Below are 21,803 nucleotides of genomic sequence, written 5' to 3' on the forward strand. Positions count from 1 at the left end.
TTTTTTGTTACAGGTAGGGTACTGGCATTTTGCCCATTCGTATGTGAGAGGAAATTGGCACAATGAGAAAGAGAGCTCATCTTCTTTATTAGCAAAATGTTGCCATGACATTGACCTTTTATGTCATTGGATGGGAGATAAGAAATGTCAAAGTGTGTCCTCGTTTGGACATTTGAGTCATTTTAACAAGCAGAATAAAGTAAGTTCTAAAATGACGATTTTAACAGATTTGGTGAGAATGTGTGAAGACTTATATTTCCCAAATAAACATCCTCAGCTTTTGAAATCATGCTCTACACTGGTATTAAAGGCTTACTGTTATCGTCGCGATTATTGCAGCCAAAGAATGCAGCTAGTCGATGCCTTGACTGTCCTGAAGATGTGCAAAGACAATGTCCTTACTCAGCAGTAAAGATTTACATTGAAAACGGAATAAAATCTGTTAGTCATTCTTTTATAATCATTTTCTAATGGAATGAATTTCATTCTTTTCACTATTTAAAAATTTGATCATATTTTTCATTGAGTATCGTAATTTTTAGTTAAATAGAGGCTGGCCCGTGTCTGTGTTGACCTCTGAACTTCCTGACATAGAAAACGTCACAGAGGCCTTAAGGACGGGACCGTATGGACGCTGTGTCTATGACATGGATAATGACGTAATGTCACAGCAGGTACCAAACACAGATTGATCAAAGTTTTATTTTAGCCTTTCTTCATGTTTTTTGAACTTATTATGTATATGTCATGTATGATAAAAACAAAGAAGTGAATGCATGGTTTTGTTTATGTATATTTTTGGATTTTTTTTTTGGTTTGAAATGAGAAAACAAATAGTTTTCAAGCTCAAAGTCGATTTAAACAACACAAATCCTTTTAAAAAACATGGGAGGTGGGATCAGGAACCATTGAGAAGTAAGCATCCCCTGTCTCGTTTAAATAATCTACTTACAGCATGCGCATCAAATCAATTGAGTGACACCAAAGAAGGTGATAATTGTATGTGCTACATTAGTAAGGAAAATTGGCGATAGAAAAGTTATAGAAGTCATCACATTTATAATAAGATTTTGTTGTAGGGTTACCAATTTTATCTTTTGCTTTTTTAAAATATCAGAATGTTAGACATACTCGTATGTATTAGACTCTGTGGTGTCCCTTATTTCAAGGTTCACTGAAATATACTTGTATATCCAATTGACTTATGAATGAAAGTAGCTATTGTTTATTAATATAATGTCGTAGATATATCTAAATTGTCAGTTAAAGGCTATAGCAAATGGACATAAATGATGACAAACTTTATGATGACAAACTTTTTTCTTCAGAAAACATTCACTTCAACTGATAAATATCTTTATTTCTCCTTCTGACGAAAATGACCATACTCAGCTAGTTCCGCTTACAGTTGCTTTTATGTTTTTCACTTGTTTATATGTACATGGGGAATTGAATAAGTTCGGAAGAAGCTCACAAAATAAAGGAAAATAGGAAACTACCAAGAGAAAATGTATTTTTCATGTCTCTTATGTTTTAGGTGGTTAATATGCAGTTTTCTGGTGGAGCCACAGCTTCAATGTCAATGATTGGATTTACAGAATCTGTTTGTCGTAGGGAAGTTAATGTGTTTGGAACAAAAGTAAGATTTCCTTCTTTTTAAGGTATTTACTCCAAATTGAACACACAACTAGTCCTAAAACTTTTTTTTCTTGAATGATGTCAATTTTTTTATTTATGTGTAGAAATTGCATTGTAGGGCGAGATAAGGTACCGAGATGGACAATCGGAGATTTTACAAGTTGATTTTGTTTCTGGAAAAAGATGTAAGTAATCAAACCCGTATACATTATTCATCATCAAATTAGTTTCTAACTTTTTGACTGTATATATTTTCACGAAAACTTAATATTCTATTCAAGCAAGAAAATGATCCTAGTGTTCTGAATATAATGAAAAATACATGGATGTCTGATCTTCTACTTTAATATTCATTTAAGATTTTCTTCAAAAGGAAAGTAGCATTTAGTAATTAGATAACCAATTTCACAGATCACCATGAACTGGAATCTAAACATTCTGGACCTTTGAGGGGACACGGGGGAGCAGACTACTGTTTAATGGAACACTTTCAGCACGCAATTCATGTAACTTAATGTTACTTTGAAATCTTACATTTTTTCTTTTAAATACAGATTAAGATATTTTAAATATAGTAATTAACTGATATTGAAAAAATGCTAGAGTTTCTAATCGACAATATTTATGTGGTTTTTGGAGACCATGTCGTCCAACAACCTGTTGGAATATTCATGGGTACCAATTGCGTCATGCTATTAAAAGACATACATGTATTTTTGTATTCATGCGAGGAAGGAATTATCCTTAATCTTATACGTGAAAAGAAAAAAAACACTTGCTGTGGCCTTGAACTCGACATTCAAATACATCGACGACGCTTTGTCTATTAACAATAGTAATTTTCCATTCTTATGTCGATACGGTATATCCTGGTGAGCTTTAAATAAAAAAAAATTCCACAGAGACCGACACATATGTTTCATATTTAGATAATAATATACTTGAAAAGACGTTTATGATAATCTAATAACCAAGTTTTATTACAAACAATACGACTTTACTTTTCAATCAAAAACTACCTTTACTTATGAAGCAATATACATTCATAACCTGCATACAGGGTTTTTATTTCACAATGGATTCGATGGGCGAGAGCTCGTTCTACGTTTAAACAATTTTGAAAACGAGATATATTATTGACAAAAAAGTTGATGGAACAAGAATATCAACAGTCTTGTTAAAATCATAATTTCCTAAGTTCTATGGTTTATACATTAATCTTGTCAGCAAATACAATTTATTATAAGTCAGATGTGGACTGATATTTTTCATGCTAATTGTTAAGCGAGTGTGACGGGTCAGCAGGGGATGCTCCCTCCTAAATGACACCTGATTCCACCTCTGATGTTTTGGCAGTCCGTGTTTTCTCTGCTCCTAATTTGTATTGTTTCATGGACTTTTGAGCTTTGAATACTGGGATATTTTATGAGCATGACTAAAAATGTTTGATGAAAATTGTTTGTATCATTTGTCCTTTATTAAACGGGCTCAAGTATAACTTGACTGGCATGCTTTTACCTTTTTATTCTACAGCGTAAAGATTTTTCTGGAATTAAAACTGGTGCAGAAGAGACTCTTGCTAGCCATTTAGTGGTGTTTGCGGCAGAGAAAGCACGGAAGGAAAACAGAGTTGTTACTATCAGCGAAGACATGTCTTTTTCATGATTGCTACAGCAGGCCTCTGAGTATAAAATAAAAAAAAAATATTAAAATTAACCATTTTTATTTACTTTATCTGATTTTTAAAATTTATTTTATGCCTTGCTGGGAAATGCAATAAACAATGTTGTGTACATATTCGGATGGAATAGAATTCAGAAATTAAAGCAAAATGAACTGCATTTTTGAAAACTTTTTTTTTGCTGTTAAAATGTGTTATTATGATAAATTTGTCTGTAACTTACACCTTTATGATTAATTAGAATAAAATAAAGCAGAAGAAAACTTCTATATATATAATCCAATATACAGTTACAATTTTGCAACAAAAAATTACAACATCAAAGTTGCTGCTCATATTCCTTTTACTAAGAGCATCAATTTCTGGATAATCAGCTACATTAATAACAGAATTTTTAATCAAAATGGATATCATTAAAGCATACACCTTTTCAAAACTTTATACAACCATTCACCAACGCGTTTTATCGCATCACTGACAGCTGCTTTTTCATTAAAATTGTTGAATTTACTTGATGATTTATTTGTTGTTGTTCTTGCTAAATTGGATCTGTCAATGTTTTGCTGATTTGATTGGCGACCAACAATAAAACTCGTCACATACAAATAAATAAATAAATCTTAACTAATAAAGATAATCGAAAGATGTACTCATATTTATGTTCCTAGCATAAGCTAGGAACTCAAATACCCTTTTTTCTGCAGAACTCTGCAAAATTCAAAACATCACAGTTCTACAAACCCTGTATTCACAATACTTTTACAAAGGAACTTACGACTAAGACCAAATTTTCATCTGCATATGAATTTTTAATTAAAGTACTAGTATTGAAAATGGTTATATTTTCGTTTTATAAGGAATGCACTTAATAAGATACTTTTCAGCATTACATTTGCAAAATGTTATAATCAACTGAAGTTCTTTTGTAAAACAGGCCCCCGGACTCCGAATAGAGACTTTGTTATAGGAAATGAAAGCACTAGATCTCTATTCTTTCTGTTAGTATTAGAAATTGGACGGAAGAGTACAATCAATTAACTTGTGTATTGGCTTGGCCATTTTATGCATAAAGAGAACCTAGTAGTTTTTGATGTGAAAAAGTCGAACTAGCCCTGGCATTGTATATATCGAGGTAGGGATGATTCCTATCCATTAGATCATTGCTGGTTTTGTTGTATTGAGACATGTATTTATACAATACATTATTATATATATTACATAATATTCTAATGTAATTTATATGATACTGTCAATTTGAATAAATGTCTAGAATATTTTAAATGTAACTAAATCACAAGATATACAACATTTTGTGTCAGGGGCAATAACGCCATTAAACGATGTAGCAACATCGTATTTTTTTTAAAGTGGGGGGGGGGGATCAGCCAGAGAAAAAATGTTAACCTTGAGAAGCAAAACAAAAAACCCAAGAAAATTCTATTCCATGTGAGTGTAAGAGTTGCAGGGGGGTGAGGGGGGGGGGGGGTTACAGGCACGAAGATTCAGAGAGAGAAAGAGGAGCTGGCTGCCCACCCCCACTTTTATTCAGACATAACTTTTTTCCTATAGAACATTTAAAGTCCGGCTGTCCCCCTCCCCACTTTATGTTGTATTATAGTGAAATGAGAGAGATGCAGTATGTGGGAGTGTAAAAAAATGGTACTATAATGGATACTGGAACGTAACACTCAAAATAGAATTTATGAGTTTAGGCATTTTTTTCCTTCCACCAATCAGATCAAAGGTTTATGTGGCGCATAGCAGAGTCAGCTGATGTCAGCAAAACACGGAATATGTGCTCATATAATGTTAGAGACGCATAATCACTTTCATTTTGAATACTTAAAATAATATTTGAGGAATTTAAAACACATATTTATGACAAGACCTTTTGGTCTTTATTGGGAAAATAATATTTATCGTGAAATTACAGAGACATCTCTCAATTTTAAAGAGATATCTTTATAAAATTGAGATATCTCAATTTTTAACTCTAAGAGATATCTTTTTGAAAAAGAGATATCTCTTTCACTTGGAGAAATATCTCTTACATTTTTAGAGGTATCTCGTTCACATAGAGAAATATCCATATTCACATTCTTTCTTCTTGAGAGATTTTTCTTTCGTTTAAAGAACATCTCTTAACGTTAGCAAGATATCTCTTTTTTCTTGAGGGGTACTTTTCCAAGTTAAAGAGATACAGATGTATTTCTCAGAGTGAAAGAGATGTCTTTCTAAGTGTGTCTTCAGAGACCCCTCTCAAAGCTAAAGAGAATAGAAAAGAGATATCTCTCAAGCACGAATATGTGCCTCTTTGATGTAAAGAGATATCTCTTGCTTATCATTATTTAAATAGCATTTTTAATATTTGACTTCTCCGGTTCTCCCTTTACCAACAATAAGCTTTATATTCACAGAAATTAAAGCATTAAAGTATTCTTAAAAATCGACCTTTTCTACATTATAACTTAACTAAATATGACACTTAATCCAGTAGTGTCTAGATTTACAATTAGAAACAGTTGAATAATTCATAAGCTGAGATAATTCGGTCCATTGCAGTTGAGATTATCGTTTACTATAATTTTCCTGAATATAAACCTTTAGCATGTTTATCAATATTTGCGTTATCTTTTGTTGTTTTAAACAAGGGGCTTAACATTTTCTGTCTACAAAGTACATGTAAATATTTTATTTTAGGGAATAAATATTGAGTCTTTTTCCCATTGCAGGATATTATTCCAGAGACTTCTTCCTAAGTCGGTATGTATGAAAAGGGGTTGAAAAATCCACTTAATTTAAGGTTCACTTTAAACGAAATAACTTTCATTAAATTAAAAAGCCGTCTCTTTAATTTAGAAATATATCTCTTTAACCTTCTTAAAGAGATATCTCTCTAACTTTAAGAGACATCTCTCTAGCTTATAAGGAAGTCTCCTCAAGAGCAAGAGATATCTTTTTTTCTTTTTCGTTTTAAGAGAAATCTTTAAAAGACATACTAAAAATATCTCCTTTTATTGTTTTATCTCTATAAGCTAAAGAGATATCTCTCTTATTGAAACAAACTGAAAGATTTTTTTTCACAAATAAATTGTAGAAGGGCTTGTCCTATGTGTTGTATGTGTTATGTTGTGTAGATTCTTCTATTGTTTTATAATTTATGGTAGTTTTTATACTTATAGTATGTCATGAAAATACTGTTATTGGATTAGACAATCTTATGTATGATAAGACTAAACAGTTCCTGTTTGTTTTGGTCAAATGTCTTAAAATAGATTTTGACTAACCTGTGCTATGTTGTCACATATTTAAACGTGTAACTGAATTTCTTTGCAGTTTTAAATTAAGAAGAGTGTGACTATTTTATCTGTGTTCTACAGCATAATCATATATGTACACGGGTAAGTTAAAACGACTCTTCTTTAGATTACGATCGATTTTGTGGGTAAAGGTTAGGCATCGTCATATAAATTTATGCATTCGTTATCTTATAATCGGAGATAAACTTTTGAAAGATGGCTTTGCCGTCATATTAATGATAAAAAAACGGTGTTTGTATTTGTAAGTTCCTGTTTGTTTTAGCTCACCTGAGCCAAATGCTCACGTGAGCTGGTATATAAATGCACCCCCCCCCCCCTCCATCCAACACACACACAGATACAAATACGCAAATAGGCCGTCCACCCGTATTTTTATTTACTCCGATGATCCCTGACGTAGGGGATTTATAGTGACACAATAAACGTTCAAATGTAAAATGAATATATAAGAAGAAATCTTTTAATTAAAAATTCTTCAGAAGAACGGTAAAGCTATGATTTGTGATATTTACATGCAATCATCCTAAGGTTAGTAATGTTGATTTAATTTTGTTCATACAATAGCCCTCAGGGCGAAGAACAATAGGGCCGTAGTTACTCAGATGAGCGTTGTGGCCCATTGGCAAACTCATGGATACTACCTACACTATATGAAGTCGTAATGACAATTCAACATTACTGACGTATTACATGTGATACGTTAGAACAAATGAAATCTTGTACAGATATGAAATTCCACTGACCAGAAGCTGACATATCTTACAGGAAATAAAATGACTAGTAACAAGGATAAAACGACTGCTATAGTGATCGGTGTCGGCATGAGAGGAATAGGCTACGCCTACTTTCAACATTGCAAACCTAAGGAATTCAAGGTAAACAGACTCGATATTATATCATTTTATTAATTCAGTTTAATTGTGATAAACAAAATTTTGTTTACAGTTTTTAAATTTAGCAGACATACCCCAAATAAGTAAATTATTAAAAAAAAAAAATAAAAAAATAAAAACGAGATCAGATTTCATAGAACTATAAGTAAATATTTGCTCCAGAGATCAAAACTCGGGGCATACACCCCATAAGCCTCTTCCCTGCAAATCTTGAAGTGACTATATGAAGGTAAAAATTTTTTATTAAGGTCTTGACTAGTATAGGTATGAAGTTAAGTTTTGGACTGAAGTATATATACTGTGCATCTATATGTAAATCCAGATCCAAATTAAGCAAAAGAAGGTCAATGTTGCAATTTGTGTTGTACCTTGACCAAAGATACTGTGATATGACCCGAATTTTTTTTTTATAGGGTCAAGGTAAAATCCATTTTCAGCTCACCTGAGCCGAAGGCTCAAGTGAGCTTTTCTGATCACATTTTGTCCGTCGTCCGTCCGTCTGTCTGTGCGTCTGTAAACTTTTCACATTTTCGACTTCTTCTCAAGAACCACTGGGCCAATTTTGACCAAACTTGGTACAAAGCATCCTTGGGTGAAGGGGAATTCAAATTGTTAAAATGAAGGGCCAAGTCCCCTCACAAGGGGAGATAATCAAGAAAAGACAAAAATAGGTTGGGGTCATTAAAAAATCTTCTTCTCAAGAACCACTGGGCCAGAAAAGCTGAAACTTATGTGGAAGCATCCTGTGGTAGTGTAGAATTCAAATTGTCTAAATTATGATTAAAAGGGTAGGCTGGGTTCACAGTATGTATTACAAGGGGGAAATCTGGTAAAGAACAGAATGGCCAAAGCTTCTCAGGTGAGCGTTGTGGCCCATGGGCCTCTTGTTGATACAACTTAGCATCACTTAGACCATTTTTGCTTCACATACATAGCGTCTTATTTCAAGCATGAATAAAAAATTAACTAGTACAGCCTCTGAAGGACCCTAAATATCAGAGATATCACATTTAGATATCAGGTCTGTTTTATAATAAACTTTCTGTTCAGGTAATTGCTGCTGCGGATCCAAAAGAATACCAGCGGAGGGAAGTACAGAATTTATGTGACATCCCCGACGACATGGTTTTTCAAGGTATCAGATCAAGATAAAAGCAATCGGTTGACATAAGGCCATAGCATGTGCAGTCTTGATCAATTCTCAGTAATACCTTTAATTAGGTAAATTGGTAGGTACGAGGAAGTTAATTTCAAAATGAATAAAATGACATAGAAAAGAAAATAAAGTTAATGTTTTCTCAAATTTTCTGTATATTTAAACAATGAAATGCTTTCCTTGTTTGTTAGAAGGGGAATAAATTTCTAAACTGTTGTAGAAAAAATACATAGAAGACGTAATTAAGAGGGTAAAGTAATTTTTCTGCAATTAACCTGCGACGTAATAATAAAGAAAGATTTATATTTACATCTGTATATAAAAAAAACATCCAATATTGCATTTCACACGAAAATATAATTAAAAAACAGTCTTACCGGGAAATTATTGGAACTACGAATTTCGGGACGCGTTTGATTGACACATTCTTGCATTCTCACAAAGTAATCCTTAATACTTTAGAAATTTTGTTGTGTATTAATGAAAAATATTAAAACTATAATCCAAAAAAATTCAGAGAAGAAGATCAATTCAACAGTATTGTCAGTCTGTACTCAGTAACTGAACACATCCGGTGAAACACAAACATATAACAATGACAAAACTCATGCCCTGTATACAAGTACAATTTACGTTTAAGCCTGGTGTATTGATCTTGTCTAGGCCCCTTTAAAGCAACACATGACTCCAAAATAGATATACGACATTTTCGGTTTTACTATGCACGTATATCTATAATATTAGTACCGGGGAATACTTTTCGAATTAGTTATGCCTGATTGCTTTATTGTCACGGGTATCGGCGTACAGTGACGACTGTGTTCGTGCTAGTTATCTTTCATTACTTTTGTTTATATTTTATCACAAATTGTCTTTGTTTGTACACTGCATCGACCTGTGCAACTGTTGCAAGTCTTTTTGGTATCTTACTTTCCTTAATTAGAAAAACAAAACAAAACAAAAAGTTATTTTTTGCCGCCGACGTGTGCTGTATTCCCCATTTTAAAAAGTGAGTTATCTCCCCTCAAAATCGGAACTCTTCTACACTAGCATAACCTCCGCGGACTAATCCAACAAAATAGTGATCAACTTACACGTTGTATTAAACATTTTAAAAGAAGGAAACGGTTTGCAATTTTTTTTTAGATAATAAGCGATTTTATAAAGGGTCTGTTGCCCCCCCCCCCCTTTTCTAGAAAGCTATACGAATTAGCCAGGCACGTAGCATCGTCTTTAAAAGTGGGGGGGGGGGGGCAGCCAAAAAAATATGTTTTTTCTTACCTGGAAAAGTTGACAAGCAAAGAAAAACCTTGCCCAAAGTCAAAAAGCTACTTATTTCAGTACCAGTTCCTTGGCATACATTACTACATTTCCCTTATATAACTTTACCGTAGTATAAACTGTGTGTGTTGGGGGGGGGGGGGGGGGGCAACCTGTCATTCAATGAACATTTTCAATAGAAAAAGTAAAACATAAATAACACTTGAGAAAAGAATGTTTTCCGTTAATTATCAAGAAATACGCTAGGAAATTATTGTATAAATTTCGTGTCTCTGCTGTCAATTCTCTGATTTAAAACAAAATGTGTATTTTACTCGGGAATGTGCATATACATATGCTTAGATCCTGCACTAAAACTTTGATTAAATGCAGCTCAGACTTTATACGATATATGTTACACGAATTCAGGACGATGCTATTTTAATTAGTCTTTCTTCTTTACATGAGCACATGAGATTAAATTATTCATTTAGAATTCCATTCAAAGTTTTAATACTATACATGCAGTGAATCAATTTTTTTTACAAATAAAAAATTCTGGAAACACGGTTAATTCAAGTGAAATAGGCCTTTAATTGTCACCAAATGTATTTTTGTAAGTAAAAGTTCTATTTTATGACATACAATCGAGCAAAAACGCAGTTTCTTGGTATCGGTCGCGGAAGACGAACTACAGCAATTTCAGGGGTAAAACTGTAGATGGACATGTCATCAGTCTCCAAAAAACTCCTAGAGATGCAGAGTTCTAGGAAATATGGCTGCAGCAGGCTAGATTAATTCGTAAAAACTGAAAATTCTTATATTTGTTCTGCACATTTTGTAAATAATGATGATCCGTCTGCAGAACATCCACTACCGAAAATTAGCTTTTTTTAAAAAAATATGCCTATTGGAAAATGTATCAGCATTTTATCAGTAATTTGTTTCGGGGTTTTTTGTAAGGGGGGCTCAAACTTATTAAACTACTATACAGATTAATACAAATCCAGAAACGGACTATAAGTGGGCAGTTTAAAAAAAATACGAATCAGTTAAGGTTTTTTTTTATTCACAAACACAATAATATTTTTCCATATGACAGAGGCATTACACCATGGACATGTTTACACTAAGAACGTCCGCGGAAGTGACTTTATTTTTAGCGCATGCGTATTAAACACAGTAAAAGAGTTCCCTTCAGGGGAAATAACTCACCTTTTGAAAATGGGGAATAGCATACGTCCGTCCACGTCGGTGAAAATTGATTACACTGAACTGCTACTAAGTGAGCGTCTCTATTTAGAGGGGCCCTCAAATATAGCGAGAGACTATTCGAATATGGTGAATAATTTTTTTTACGAATAGTGTTCAGCTAAAAGCACTACACAATAAATTAAAAGTCATGTTGGAAATATAAGTAATGGCTTTTTTCTCTGTTTTGAGTGCAATGAAGTGGAATTGTGTTATACTATTGTGTACCTCTTTACGCTGCTACAATTTAATAAGTGATGTAAGCGCGAGTGAAATATAACGTGTACTCTTATGAAAAAAAATAAACTCAATGTTTCTACTTTTGTTTAAATGAATGTTTCACACCATGTAAGTTCTTTTTTGTAAGAAACTTAAGATTATAGGTCAACAGTTAACTCTCGGTTATTACACCGAAGATGACATATTGCATGACACAGTATAATATTCTATTAGACTGGCGGGAGATAGCTGGGAGAGATAAGTTTGCGGATTGTGTGATCATTTGTACTCAGGATCAGCAACACAAGGTACACAGCAACATCAGCAATAATTTAGATATCAATTATCCAATAAAGTTGAATTAAGAACTGTCATTTAAGGTTGAAATTGAAATTTAATTCCTCATGTCTTATAAATTATTTCAATTGACTGTAAAATTCACTTTTTTAGGACCCGGCTATTGCCTTCGCAAAGAAGGGATACCACATTTTACTGGAAAAACCTATGGCAGTAAGTCATACAGTTAAAGATGATTTTACTTACTACTTGATCTAATTATGTGTAAAAAAATAAATTCTTATGAATAATTATGTAGAAAAAAAGCCCAAAAGAAAATCGAGGATAATAAATGGTTATCATCTATTATGAATAGAAATTGTGCGATAGCTTACATTTTTCTAAAAGGATAAATATGTCTTATTTTGTGGATGTTTTTGAATCCAGACCACAGAGGAAGACTGTAGGGAGATTGTTCGCGTTTGTAACGAAAACAACGTCTTCTTAACGGTGTGTCATGTCCTCCGCTACACACCGTGGGTGAAAAAAATCAAAGCTCTGATAGACAGAGGAGCCATAGGGGACGTGGTGAATATTCAACACCTGGAACCAGTATGTATCCTGACTTAAGCCTGATGTCAAATTACCGTTAATGATTTAAAACCAATTACACCCAACCATTTAATTGTTTGCTTCAGCATTTTCTACATCTGAAAATATATAAGTCAGTAAGAGGAGCACATCTCTTGGAAGGACATTCCGAATTCCTTCTGTTCTTACACGTTATACAAAAGAGTTTGCGAACTGAGAGATGCTGTATTATGTCGAGATAATCACGAATATAAAAGACAGGAATTTCTTGTGTAGTTCTTATAAAGAGCTTAAAAAAAAGAAAACAGACAAAAACAATTAGACTAGACAAGGTTCAAATTCTTAATTTCAGGTTGGTTATTGGCATTTTGCCCATTCTTCTGTCAGAAGCAACTAGTATAAAGAATCGGAAAGTTCATTTTATCATCTGGCAACGTTTTGTCATGACTTTGATCTAATATGTCATTCTGTCGCCTCATTATAGCCCCGCTTGTATTGTATTGTATTGTATCTCGAATGCCATGTCTGTCCGTCTGGGGTACTTCGGGGTACTCATCTCTTAAAGACAATTCCTCCTGTACCACTGAATGAAATGTTATAAGACTTTCACAGATTCTTTGTTACATAGGGCCATTCTGCACCTTCTATTTTACGTTTTGATCGGACACATATCATAATTGATGTTTTTATTGTTACAGGTAGGGTACTGGCATTTTGCCCATTCGTATGTGAGAGGAAACTGGCATAAAGAGAATGAGAGCTCACCTTCTCTATTAGCAAAGTGTTGCCATGACATTGACCTTTTGTGTCATTGGATGGGAGATAAAAAATGTCAAAGGGTGTCCTCGTTTGGACAGTTGAGTCATTTTAACAAGCAGAATAAAGTAAGTTTAAAATTGGTAATTTTAGCAGATTTGTTGAGAATGTGTGAAAACTAATATTTCCCAAATAAACAACCTCAGCTTTAGAAATCATGCTCTACACTAATATTAAAGGCTTACTGTTATTGTCGCGATTGTTGCAGCCGAAGAATGCAGCTAGTCGTTGCCTTGACTGTCCTAAAGATGTACAAAGACAATGTCCTTACTCAGCAGTAAAGATTTACATCGAAAACGGAGTAAAATCTGTACGTCATTCTTTTGCGAGGGGCATTTCAAAAGTTCTGGCAACTGCTTGATAAAAAATTAACCGTTTCACGGAAATTAATGAGTCTGATATCATTGGAAAGATCAGAAAGATATACATATATATTGTGATGTCACAATATAAGTTTTAAGATGTAATGACTTCGAAAATGACTTCAGAATATAGAATGTTTAGCATACTGAAAAGTCGCTTTTTTATCCACATGAGACGATCGTAAAAGTGCTACCAAAGGCTTATTTGAAAAAAATATTTAAAAGAAAATTTTAATCTGCAAAGAAGTAGAGTAGGACTATGGTACTGTTTATCAGCAATTTCATTTTTCATTGTATGGTTAGTTTACTAGCATGGTTTATGTCCGATTATGCTATCATCAACATTCATTTACGATTTTTATTTACATGATACGACTGGATTTTCGGTCTTTTATATAGCTCTCCATTGTTTGAAATAAAACATGTTGTGTATTACACTGAAGGATATTAGTAAACGCCTATTTTTCTTTTTCTGTCGATTTTGTCTTTTTCTCACAGTTAGGTCTTTTTTACGCAATATTTTGAGCGAGATTCGATAAAAACATGCAAAATTGGACTCTCGCTTAAACCATTTGAGAACAAGAAGATCTCTGAAATAGGACACCATAATTTATGATAGATTGTAGTCTATGTAAACATTCCACCAACTTGCATTTGCTTCCTTTAGCTTGCTTCCTGGTAATGAGCAAAAGTTGTCTTTAGAATTTTAATTTGATCAAATTGTGTCCTTTGTTACGTCATATTTATGGTCACTATTCTAAACATGTGGAAGTCTGACGTCATTTTCGGAGTTATTACGTCATAAAAATTATAAAGTGACATCACAATTTCTGTATATTTCTTCTTATCTTTCCAATGATATCAAACTCAATAATTTCCGTGAAACGGTTAATTTTTTATCAAACAGTTGCCAGAACTTTTGAAATGCCCCTCGTACAATCATTTATTAATTGAATACATTTCATTCTTTTCATTATTTAAAAACATGACCATCTTTTTCAAAGAGTATCGTAATTTTTAGTTTAATAGAGGCTGGCCTGTGGCTGTGCTGACCTCCGAACCTCCTGATATAGAAAACGTCACAGAGGCCTTAAGGACGGGACCGTATGGACGCTGTGTCTATGACATGGATAATGACGTAATGTCACAGCAGGTACCAAACACAGATTGATCAAAGTTCTATTTTAGCCTTTCTCCATGTTTTAGGAAAACAGTATGTATATGTCATGTATGATAAAAACAAAAGCAATGAATGCATGGCTCTCTATAATTTTAGATGTTTTGTAAAATGTAGAGAAAACAATAGTATTTAAGCTCAAAGTTGATTTGAAGGCGGTTAAAAAAATAAAAAATGGAAAATCCCCGGGATTCGATAGTATTTTGAATGAACATATTTCATCAACATTATCTATATTTATGCCAGTTTATATTAAATTCTTTAACATGATATATGAAAGTGGACTTGTCCCAGAAGAATGGTTAATTGGTTTAATTAAGCCAATATATAAAAACAAAGGCGATCCCACAAAGCCTGATAATTATCGCACCATTACTCTCCTAGCTGCTTAGGAAAAGTGTTCACATGTATTCTTAATAACAGGTTGGAAGATTATGCAAATGAAATTGATTTATTGAAAGAAAATCAAGCTGGTTTCAGGAAATACTTTTCTACACTAGATCATATTTTAACATTTAATACAGTTTCTATCAAATATTTTAATGCAAAGAAAGAAAAAATTATTCTGTGCTTTCGTTGACTTTAAACAAGCCTTTGATACTGTATGGCGGAATGGTCTTTGGACCAAGTTACAAATTAATGGAATAAAAGGCAAATGTTCTCAATATATTCAAAATATGTATAAAGGTATTAAGTCTATGGTGAAAATGAATGACATGTCCAAAGAATTTTTTAGCTGCAATGTAGGAGTAAGACAGGGAGAAAACCTCTCGCCATTTCTATTTTCCATGTATATTAATGATCTTGAAGATTTTCTACTTAACAAGAATGTTGTAGGCTTGCAAAGTATTTCAAGTACTATTGAGAATGAATTACTAATGTATTTTAAACTGTTAGTACTTTTATATGCAGATGACACTGTTATTATGGCTGAATCAGCCGATGAATTACAACATGCAATTAACGAATTTCAAAAATATTGTTTGCAATGGAAGTTGAAAGTTAATGTCGAAAAAACGAAGATCATGGTATTTTCAAAGGGTCCAATGCTAAAAAGAAAATTTTATTACGACAACTTAGTTATTGAAAACGTTAAAGAATTTAAATATCTAGGCGTTGTATTTTCACGCTCTGGTTCCTTTTGTAAAACAAAAAAACACTTATATGAACAAGCTCAAAAAGCGATGTATGGAATTATAAGAAAAATTAGACAATTCAAATTACCAGTTGACTGTCAATTTGATCTTTTTGATAGAGTTGTAGTACCAGTCTTACTATATGGCTCTGAAGTATGGGGCTACGAAAACCTTGATATTGTAGAACGTTTACACTTGAAGTTTCTAAAGCATGTATTTAATTTGAAAAGTTCCACGCCATCGTACATGGTCTATGGTGAAACAGGTCGCTCTCTTCTGTACATCTCGGTATACTGTAGAATGATTTCATTTTGGGCAAAGCTTTTTTCAGGCCCACAAACTAAAATTGTAAATGTTTTATACAAACATATGTTTGAATTGTACTGTGATGGAAATTTAACAAACACAGTTTTAGATTGTATTCAGAAAATATGTAATATATGTGGTTTACCAAATGTATGGTACGAACAGAGTGCCAATATGAATTATAAATGGATAACTGCTACCGTAAAACAAATATTACAAGATCAATTTATTCAAAAGTGGTCTAGTGACGTTAATAATTCTTCAAAAGGACAAACTTACAGAATCTTTAAACAAAATTTTGGATTTGAAAATTATATTAATAAGTTATCTCCTAAATTTAGAGCAATATTTATGAAATTTCGTACCACAAATCACCGTTTACCGGTAGAGACAGGAAGATGGCAAGATTTACCACTGTGCGATAGAATATGTACACTTTGTAAAAACAATCAAATTGCAGATGAATTTCATTATATTTTAGAATGTAAAACTTTATCTAATGTGAGAAAGAATTACCTGGGCAATTATTATTCTTCTAGACCGAATGTTATTAAATTCATGGAAATTATGTCAACCTCAAACGAAAAAGTGATGAAAAAACTTTGTATATTTATCCAAAAAATCTATGCTGCTGTCTGTCCTCCTTGATATGTTTCCCCACTCTTTTTTTCTACCATTAATCTTTTGTTATGTTTTCTATATTGTGTATGTACCTCTGACCAGACTGTTTATATTGTATATAATGTATATATGTTATTTATGCACAATACCCCATGTACCAATAGATTGGTCTGGGTGAATAAACTGAACTTGAACTTGAACTTGATTTAAATAATGCAAATCTGGCAATCATAAACCTCTGAAGGCATTAGAAGTGGGATCAGGTGCCATGCAGGCGTAAGCATCCCCTGTTAACTGTTACTCTCGCCTTGTGCTAGTAAACGGAAAATCTCTAAAATTTTGGTATATAAATAATGGATGAACAATTACTATGTGAAAGTCAATCAGTATTTGAGCTGATAAAATCATTGCACATGTATCGACCATAGAACTTGCAAAATGATGCATACAAGTGAGGATGTTGATTTATTGCTTTTGTTTGATAATCAATTTGTTAACAGTTTGTCTCGTCAACTGCATTGGTTGTTTGTTCTTGTTGAACGCGAGTCGGCAATATTTCAGCCATATTTAGACGACAATTGCATGGGAACATAAACCAAAAGAAGTTGATTGGTATATTGCTACATAAGTAATTTAAAAATGGACAACAGAAAAGTTGCAGTTATTACGTTTATCACAAGGTTTTATTTTGGGTTCCCATTAACGTTTTTTTCTAGTAAAATGTACAAATAAGAAACAGATTTACCAGACTCTGTGGTATCTTTTATTTCAAGTTCACTGAGATAGTCGGCATATGAATGGAAGTAACTTTTGTTAATTGATAAAATGTCGTTAGTAAATCTAAATGTCGAGTTGAAGGCTACAGCTTGATTTATAAATGATGACACAAGCTTGGTGATAATAAAAACTTTTGACAACATTCACTTCAACTGATGTATAATAATTTTCTCCACAAAACTTTTTTCAGACAAAAATGACCATTCTCAGTTAGTTCTGCTAACAATTACTTTCACTTTACATTTATTGTTTTTTCACTTGATTATTTGATACTTGGGGAACAAAATAAGTTCGTTAGAAGCCTATAAATGAAGGACAACAAGCTAATTCAGAGAGTATGTCACCCGCGGAATAGAAAAAGAGGAGAATGTGCTGACCCAGGAGGGGGTCGGGGAGGGGGCACTTAAAGAATTGCGGGAGGGGATAAGATATAGGTATAAAATTTAATTGAAATTCTCAAAAACTTATTTAGAAATCGCCCAGAAATAAAAGTTTTACACACATGCACAGAATGTATGAATTTATGACCATAAAATCAATAGGGATCTTTCTTAGGCCATAGGGAGCTATTGTGTAAAATTTCATTGCAAGAAAGTTTAAGGGCTTCTTGATATATCGCGTGGAAACAGACAGACAGAACTAGATACGTACAGACAGACTGACGGACAGACCAATATTAGTATCCCCCACGTTCAGCGGTGACAAATAGTTTACCAAGTGAAAATGATTGTTCATGTCTGTTATGTTTTAGGTGGTTAATATGCAGTTTTCTGGCGGAGCCACGGCTTCAATGTCAATGATTGGATTTACAGAATCTGTTTGTTGTAGGGAAGTTAATGTGTTTGGAACAAAAGTAAGATTTCTTTCTTTTTAAGGATTTTGTTGTTTTCCAAATTGAATACATAACTAGTCCCCCAGCTTTCTTGAACAACGTCAATTTATTTATATAAGTGTAGAAATTGCTTTTTAGGGCGAGATAAGGTACCGAGATGGACGATCGGAGATTTTACAAGTTGATTTTGTTTCTGGACGAAGATGTAAGTAATCAAACCAGTACACATTATTTATCATCTAACTTTTTGACTATATGAATGTTTTAACGGAAACTAAAGATTCTAATCAAGCAAGAAAATGATCCTACAATGTACTTATCTTATTAAGCCGCAAAAATACATTGATGCCCGACCTTTTTTCTCTCTTTGAAAACTTAGTATTCTTTAAAAAATTTTCTACAGTAGTAAACGTAACATTTTGTAATTGATGAACGATTTCCTGTTGTCCACAGACCACCATGAACTGGAATCTGAACATTCTGGACCCCTGAGTGGACATGGGGGAGGCGACTACTGTCTAATGGAACACTTTCTGCACGCAATTCATGTAAGTTAACATTACTTTGAAATCTCACATTTATTGTTTCAAAGATAGATGAAAGACAGAATATCAGCAATCTGGTTTAAAGTCATCATTTCATAAGTTCTGTGGTCGATACAATGACCTTGTCATCAAAAACAATTTTATTATTAAGTCAAATACTGACTGACGTTTTTCACACTAATTGTTAGGCAATTATTTACACAATGAGTTGTCAGCAGATTTTCCTGTTATTACCCGATCATTACAAGGAGCACACGGCGGGTGTGACCGGTCGGCTGGGGATGCTTACTCCTCCATGGCACCTGTTCCCACCTCTGATTTTTGGAGGTCTGTGTTTGCTCTGTTCCTATTTTGTATTGTTAAATGGACTTTTGAGCTTGAATACAATTTATTATCTCCATATTTATTTGATACAAACAAAAAAAAATGAATGATTGGATTTCTATTCTTGGGCTTATTTTGATGTAAATGATGCGTTTAATCTTTTGATGGTTGAAATTCTTAACCTATTTATCCATAAATTGTTTTATCTATTTAAATTCCATTATTTTGAGACTGAATAAAATGTGAAAATTAAAAATCTTTTCGGCTAAAAACATATACGAGGGTTGTCCCAAATGGTCGAAAATAGGGACGATAACTCATTTCCACTTTAAATTAAATAAGTTTCTCTTCTTTTCATTGTAAAAAAACAACATTTTAGGATCATGAATTCCAAGTTTCATGATACATGATTACTTAGCAAACCACTCTAGACTTAGATCTCATTAGAATTTACCGCTGTAAATAGTTTTTTTTTCAAATGCAAAATTTATTTCCCCCCACCCCCACCCCCAAAAAAATCGAAGCAGAGAATACAAAAAGGTTGAATTCGACCTTGACCAAATACATTCCTCGTCGTCTGGATTTAACCAGTCTATTCTCTGTTTCTGATTACACATTTGTGAAAATTTGACATTTGAGTAATATTTTGTTTCTTGTATGATTTATATAAATTTGAGTTTTATGTTTTACATATTACTAGAGAAAAAAGACATTTGGCATAAGTACCTACATAAATTATTATGAACTTTGTACGTGTACCAACAGACCACATCGACCTTCCTAATAAATCGGCATGATATATTAATAGGGATCGCCATTCCATACCCGTAACAATAAATCAGTCAGTTATCGGTCCTACTGGTGTACCGAATGTCTAGAGTATACCGCTGCTCATGCTGCTCATATCATTTAATATTTACATCCACTGAATATTTTCTCCTTTATTTCTTCAGAAAACCCATTGCGTTAATCACTGCATGAACTACATTAGGCATGTCGCCTGTACAGATTTCTTGATCAGTGGCTGTTCCATCAATGAAACGCACAAAGACGTTCGCATCATTAATATAATGATTAAACTTTTTAATCCTTCTTTAAATGGTTATTTAAACAGATATATATATAAACAATAAAATGTCTTTCTTTGTTTGTTATTCCTGGTATTAACGTCGCAGCTATTGCAGAAAAAATTTACATAACCCGCTTACGCGGGTTATGTATTTTTTCTGCAACAGATGCTTCCGTTAATTCCAGTAATAACAAACAAAGAAAGCATTTTATTGTTTAAGTAATATTGAAAATGGTGAGAAAGATTTATCTCAACGTTTTGACCTTTTCCTTCTACAGCATGAAGATTTTTCTGGGATTCAAACTGGTGCAGGAGAGACCCTGGCTAGCCATTTAGTGGTGTTTGCAGCAGAGAAAGCACGGAAGGAAAGCAGAGTTGTTACTATCAACGAAGACATGTCTTTTTCATGATTGCTACAGCAGGCCTCTGATAATAAAATTGTATCAAAATTAATTATTTCATTTAATTTCTTTTTCTGTGATTTTTGATATATGTTATGTCTTGCTAGAAAACACATTAAACGTACTGAATATGCTGAGATACTCTGATGGACTTGATATATAGAGAATAGCAAGAAGGGTCGATTTTTTCGGACAATCAGCTGAAATGATTGACAAAAAATTAATCAAAATATATAACATCAGAGCATGTACTTTTTCAAAGCTTTATACAACCATTCACCACCATGCTACCTCAGTGACAGCTGCTTTTTCATTAAATTTACTAACTAGTATTTTGATTGATACTCAGTAATTGATTTGTTGGATACAAAAACTTCTCGCATACAAATAAATAAATCTTATTTATCAAGTTGTTGAATATTTTTATATAATTTCCCGGAAAGTTTAAGTATAAGAAAGGGCTTGAGGTAATTAGCATTTTATGTATTTTTACCTATATGTATAGAAAACAAGGCATTTAACAGGTCGGAGAGAATACTCGAAATCGGGTATTATCCGTGAAATCGCGTATAATACTCGATATTAGGGTATCGTTGAATCCGCGAAATCGGGTATAGGAGGTGTAATCACCTAATAAAATTTAAACATTGGGAGATGGCGCATGTTGCCGAGTTAACTTTCATCTAGAATAAGATACACATGTTTTCTAAAGGTATCACTAGCCAAGTAAGAATTTGGGCGTCAAGATTAATGCGCTCGGGACAACAAATACCCGTGGAGCTCAGTACATTTCATGATCTGCACACAAAAAGGCATTCGATTTGCTTTATATTTTTCCTTATGTTGAAAGTATATGCATCTTCCTAATGTTCATTCCCAACACAACAGAATTGTAAAGTATCAGAATTCGGGAATTTATAATAATTCCACATCAACACGACAAACATGAACAATTTGTAAATAAATCAAATTATACGTAAACACATTTCACACACAAGATATGATGCCATGTATAAACAAAGGATTGTCTATTGTATCTAATTATGCGTCATTAATTACTTTCACATTCATCTTGTGCATAAAATCAAATTTATTTATGAATGTATAAATAATGTAATGATAAAAATGTCTAAAATTTCGGCTAAAAGAACC

General features: G+C 33.0%; 2 protein-coding genes across 5 annotated transcripts in view; both read left to right on the forward strand.

The window, feature by feature from the left end:
* LOC134228632 (putative oxidoreductase YteT) overlaps window positions 1-3,479 on the forward strand; it is a 164,502-nt gene extending 161,023 nt beyond the window's left edge. For 3 of the 4 annotated variants that reach the window (XM_062710308.1, XM_062710307.1, XM_062710305.1), the window contains exons 7-13: window positions 14-199; window positions 340-441; window positions 543-674; window positions 1,538-1,639; window positions 1,757-1,823; window positions 2,050-2,144; window positions 3,172-3,479. In XM_062710308.1, the coding sequence (XP_062566292.1) occupies window positions 14-199; window positions 340-441; window positions 543-674; window positions 1,538-1,639; window positions 1,757-1,823; window positions 2,050-2,144; window positions 3,172-3,303 (816 nt within the window). In that variant the 3' untranslated portion in view covers window positions 3,304-3,479. The remainder of the gene's footprint in view (window positions 1-13; window positions 200-339; window positions 442-542; window positions 675-1,537; window positions 1,640-1,756; window positions 1,824-2,049; window positions 2,145-3,171) is intronic. The other variant, XM_062710306.1, reaches the window with a different exon arrangement.
* A 3,833-nt stretch (window positions 3,480-7,312) lies between these two features.
* On the forward strand, window positions 7,313-20,702 carry LOC134228633 (putative oxidoreductase YteT). Its single transcript, XM_062710309.1, has 12 exons — window positions 7,313-7,514; window positions 8,583-8,667; window positions 11,653-11,726; window positions 11,869-11,928; window positions 12,142-12,306; window positions 12,984-13,169; window positions 13,310-13,411; window positions 14,485-14,616; window positions 18,232-18,333; window positions 18,451-18,517; window positions 18,766-18,860; window positions 20,529-20,702. Exons 1-12 carry the CDS (start codon window positions 7,413-7,415, stop codon window positions 20,658-20,660), a joined length of 1,302 nt encoding a protein of 433 aa, XP_062566293.1. The 5' UTR covers window positions 7,313-7,412; the 3' UTR covers window positions 20,661-20,702.
* The last annotated feature ends 1,101 nt before the right edge of the window (window positions 20,703-21,803 follow it).

The sequence above is a fragment of the Saccostrea cucullata genome, unplaced genomic scaffold (genome assembly GCF_032062105.1).
Source record: "Saccostrea cucullata isolate Sc308-1 unplaced genomic scaffold, CSIRO_AGI_Scuc_v1 ctg547, whole genome shotgun sequence".
Taxonomy (NCBI): Eukaryota; Metazoa; Mollusca; class Bivalvia; order Ostreida; family Ostreidae; genus Saccostrea; species Saccostrea cuccullata.

What these genes read in the sequence shown, in the direction of transcription:
- LOC134228633 (XM_062710309.1), top strand. Translation starts at nt 7,413, where the DNA reads ATGACTAGTAACAAGGATAAAACGACTGCTATAGTGATCGGTGTCGGC. An exon ending in TACTGGAAAAACCTATGGCA is followed by an intron (nt 11,929 to 12,141) that starts GTAAGTCATACA and finishes TTTTGAATCCAG; the next exon opens with ACCACAGAGGAAGACTGTAG. An exon ending in ATGACGTAATGTCACAGCAG is followed by an intron (nt 14,617 to 18,231) that starts GTACCAAACACA and finishes GTTATGTTTTAG; the next exon opens with GTGGTTAATATGCAGTTTTC.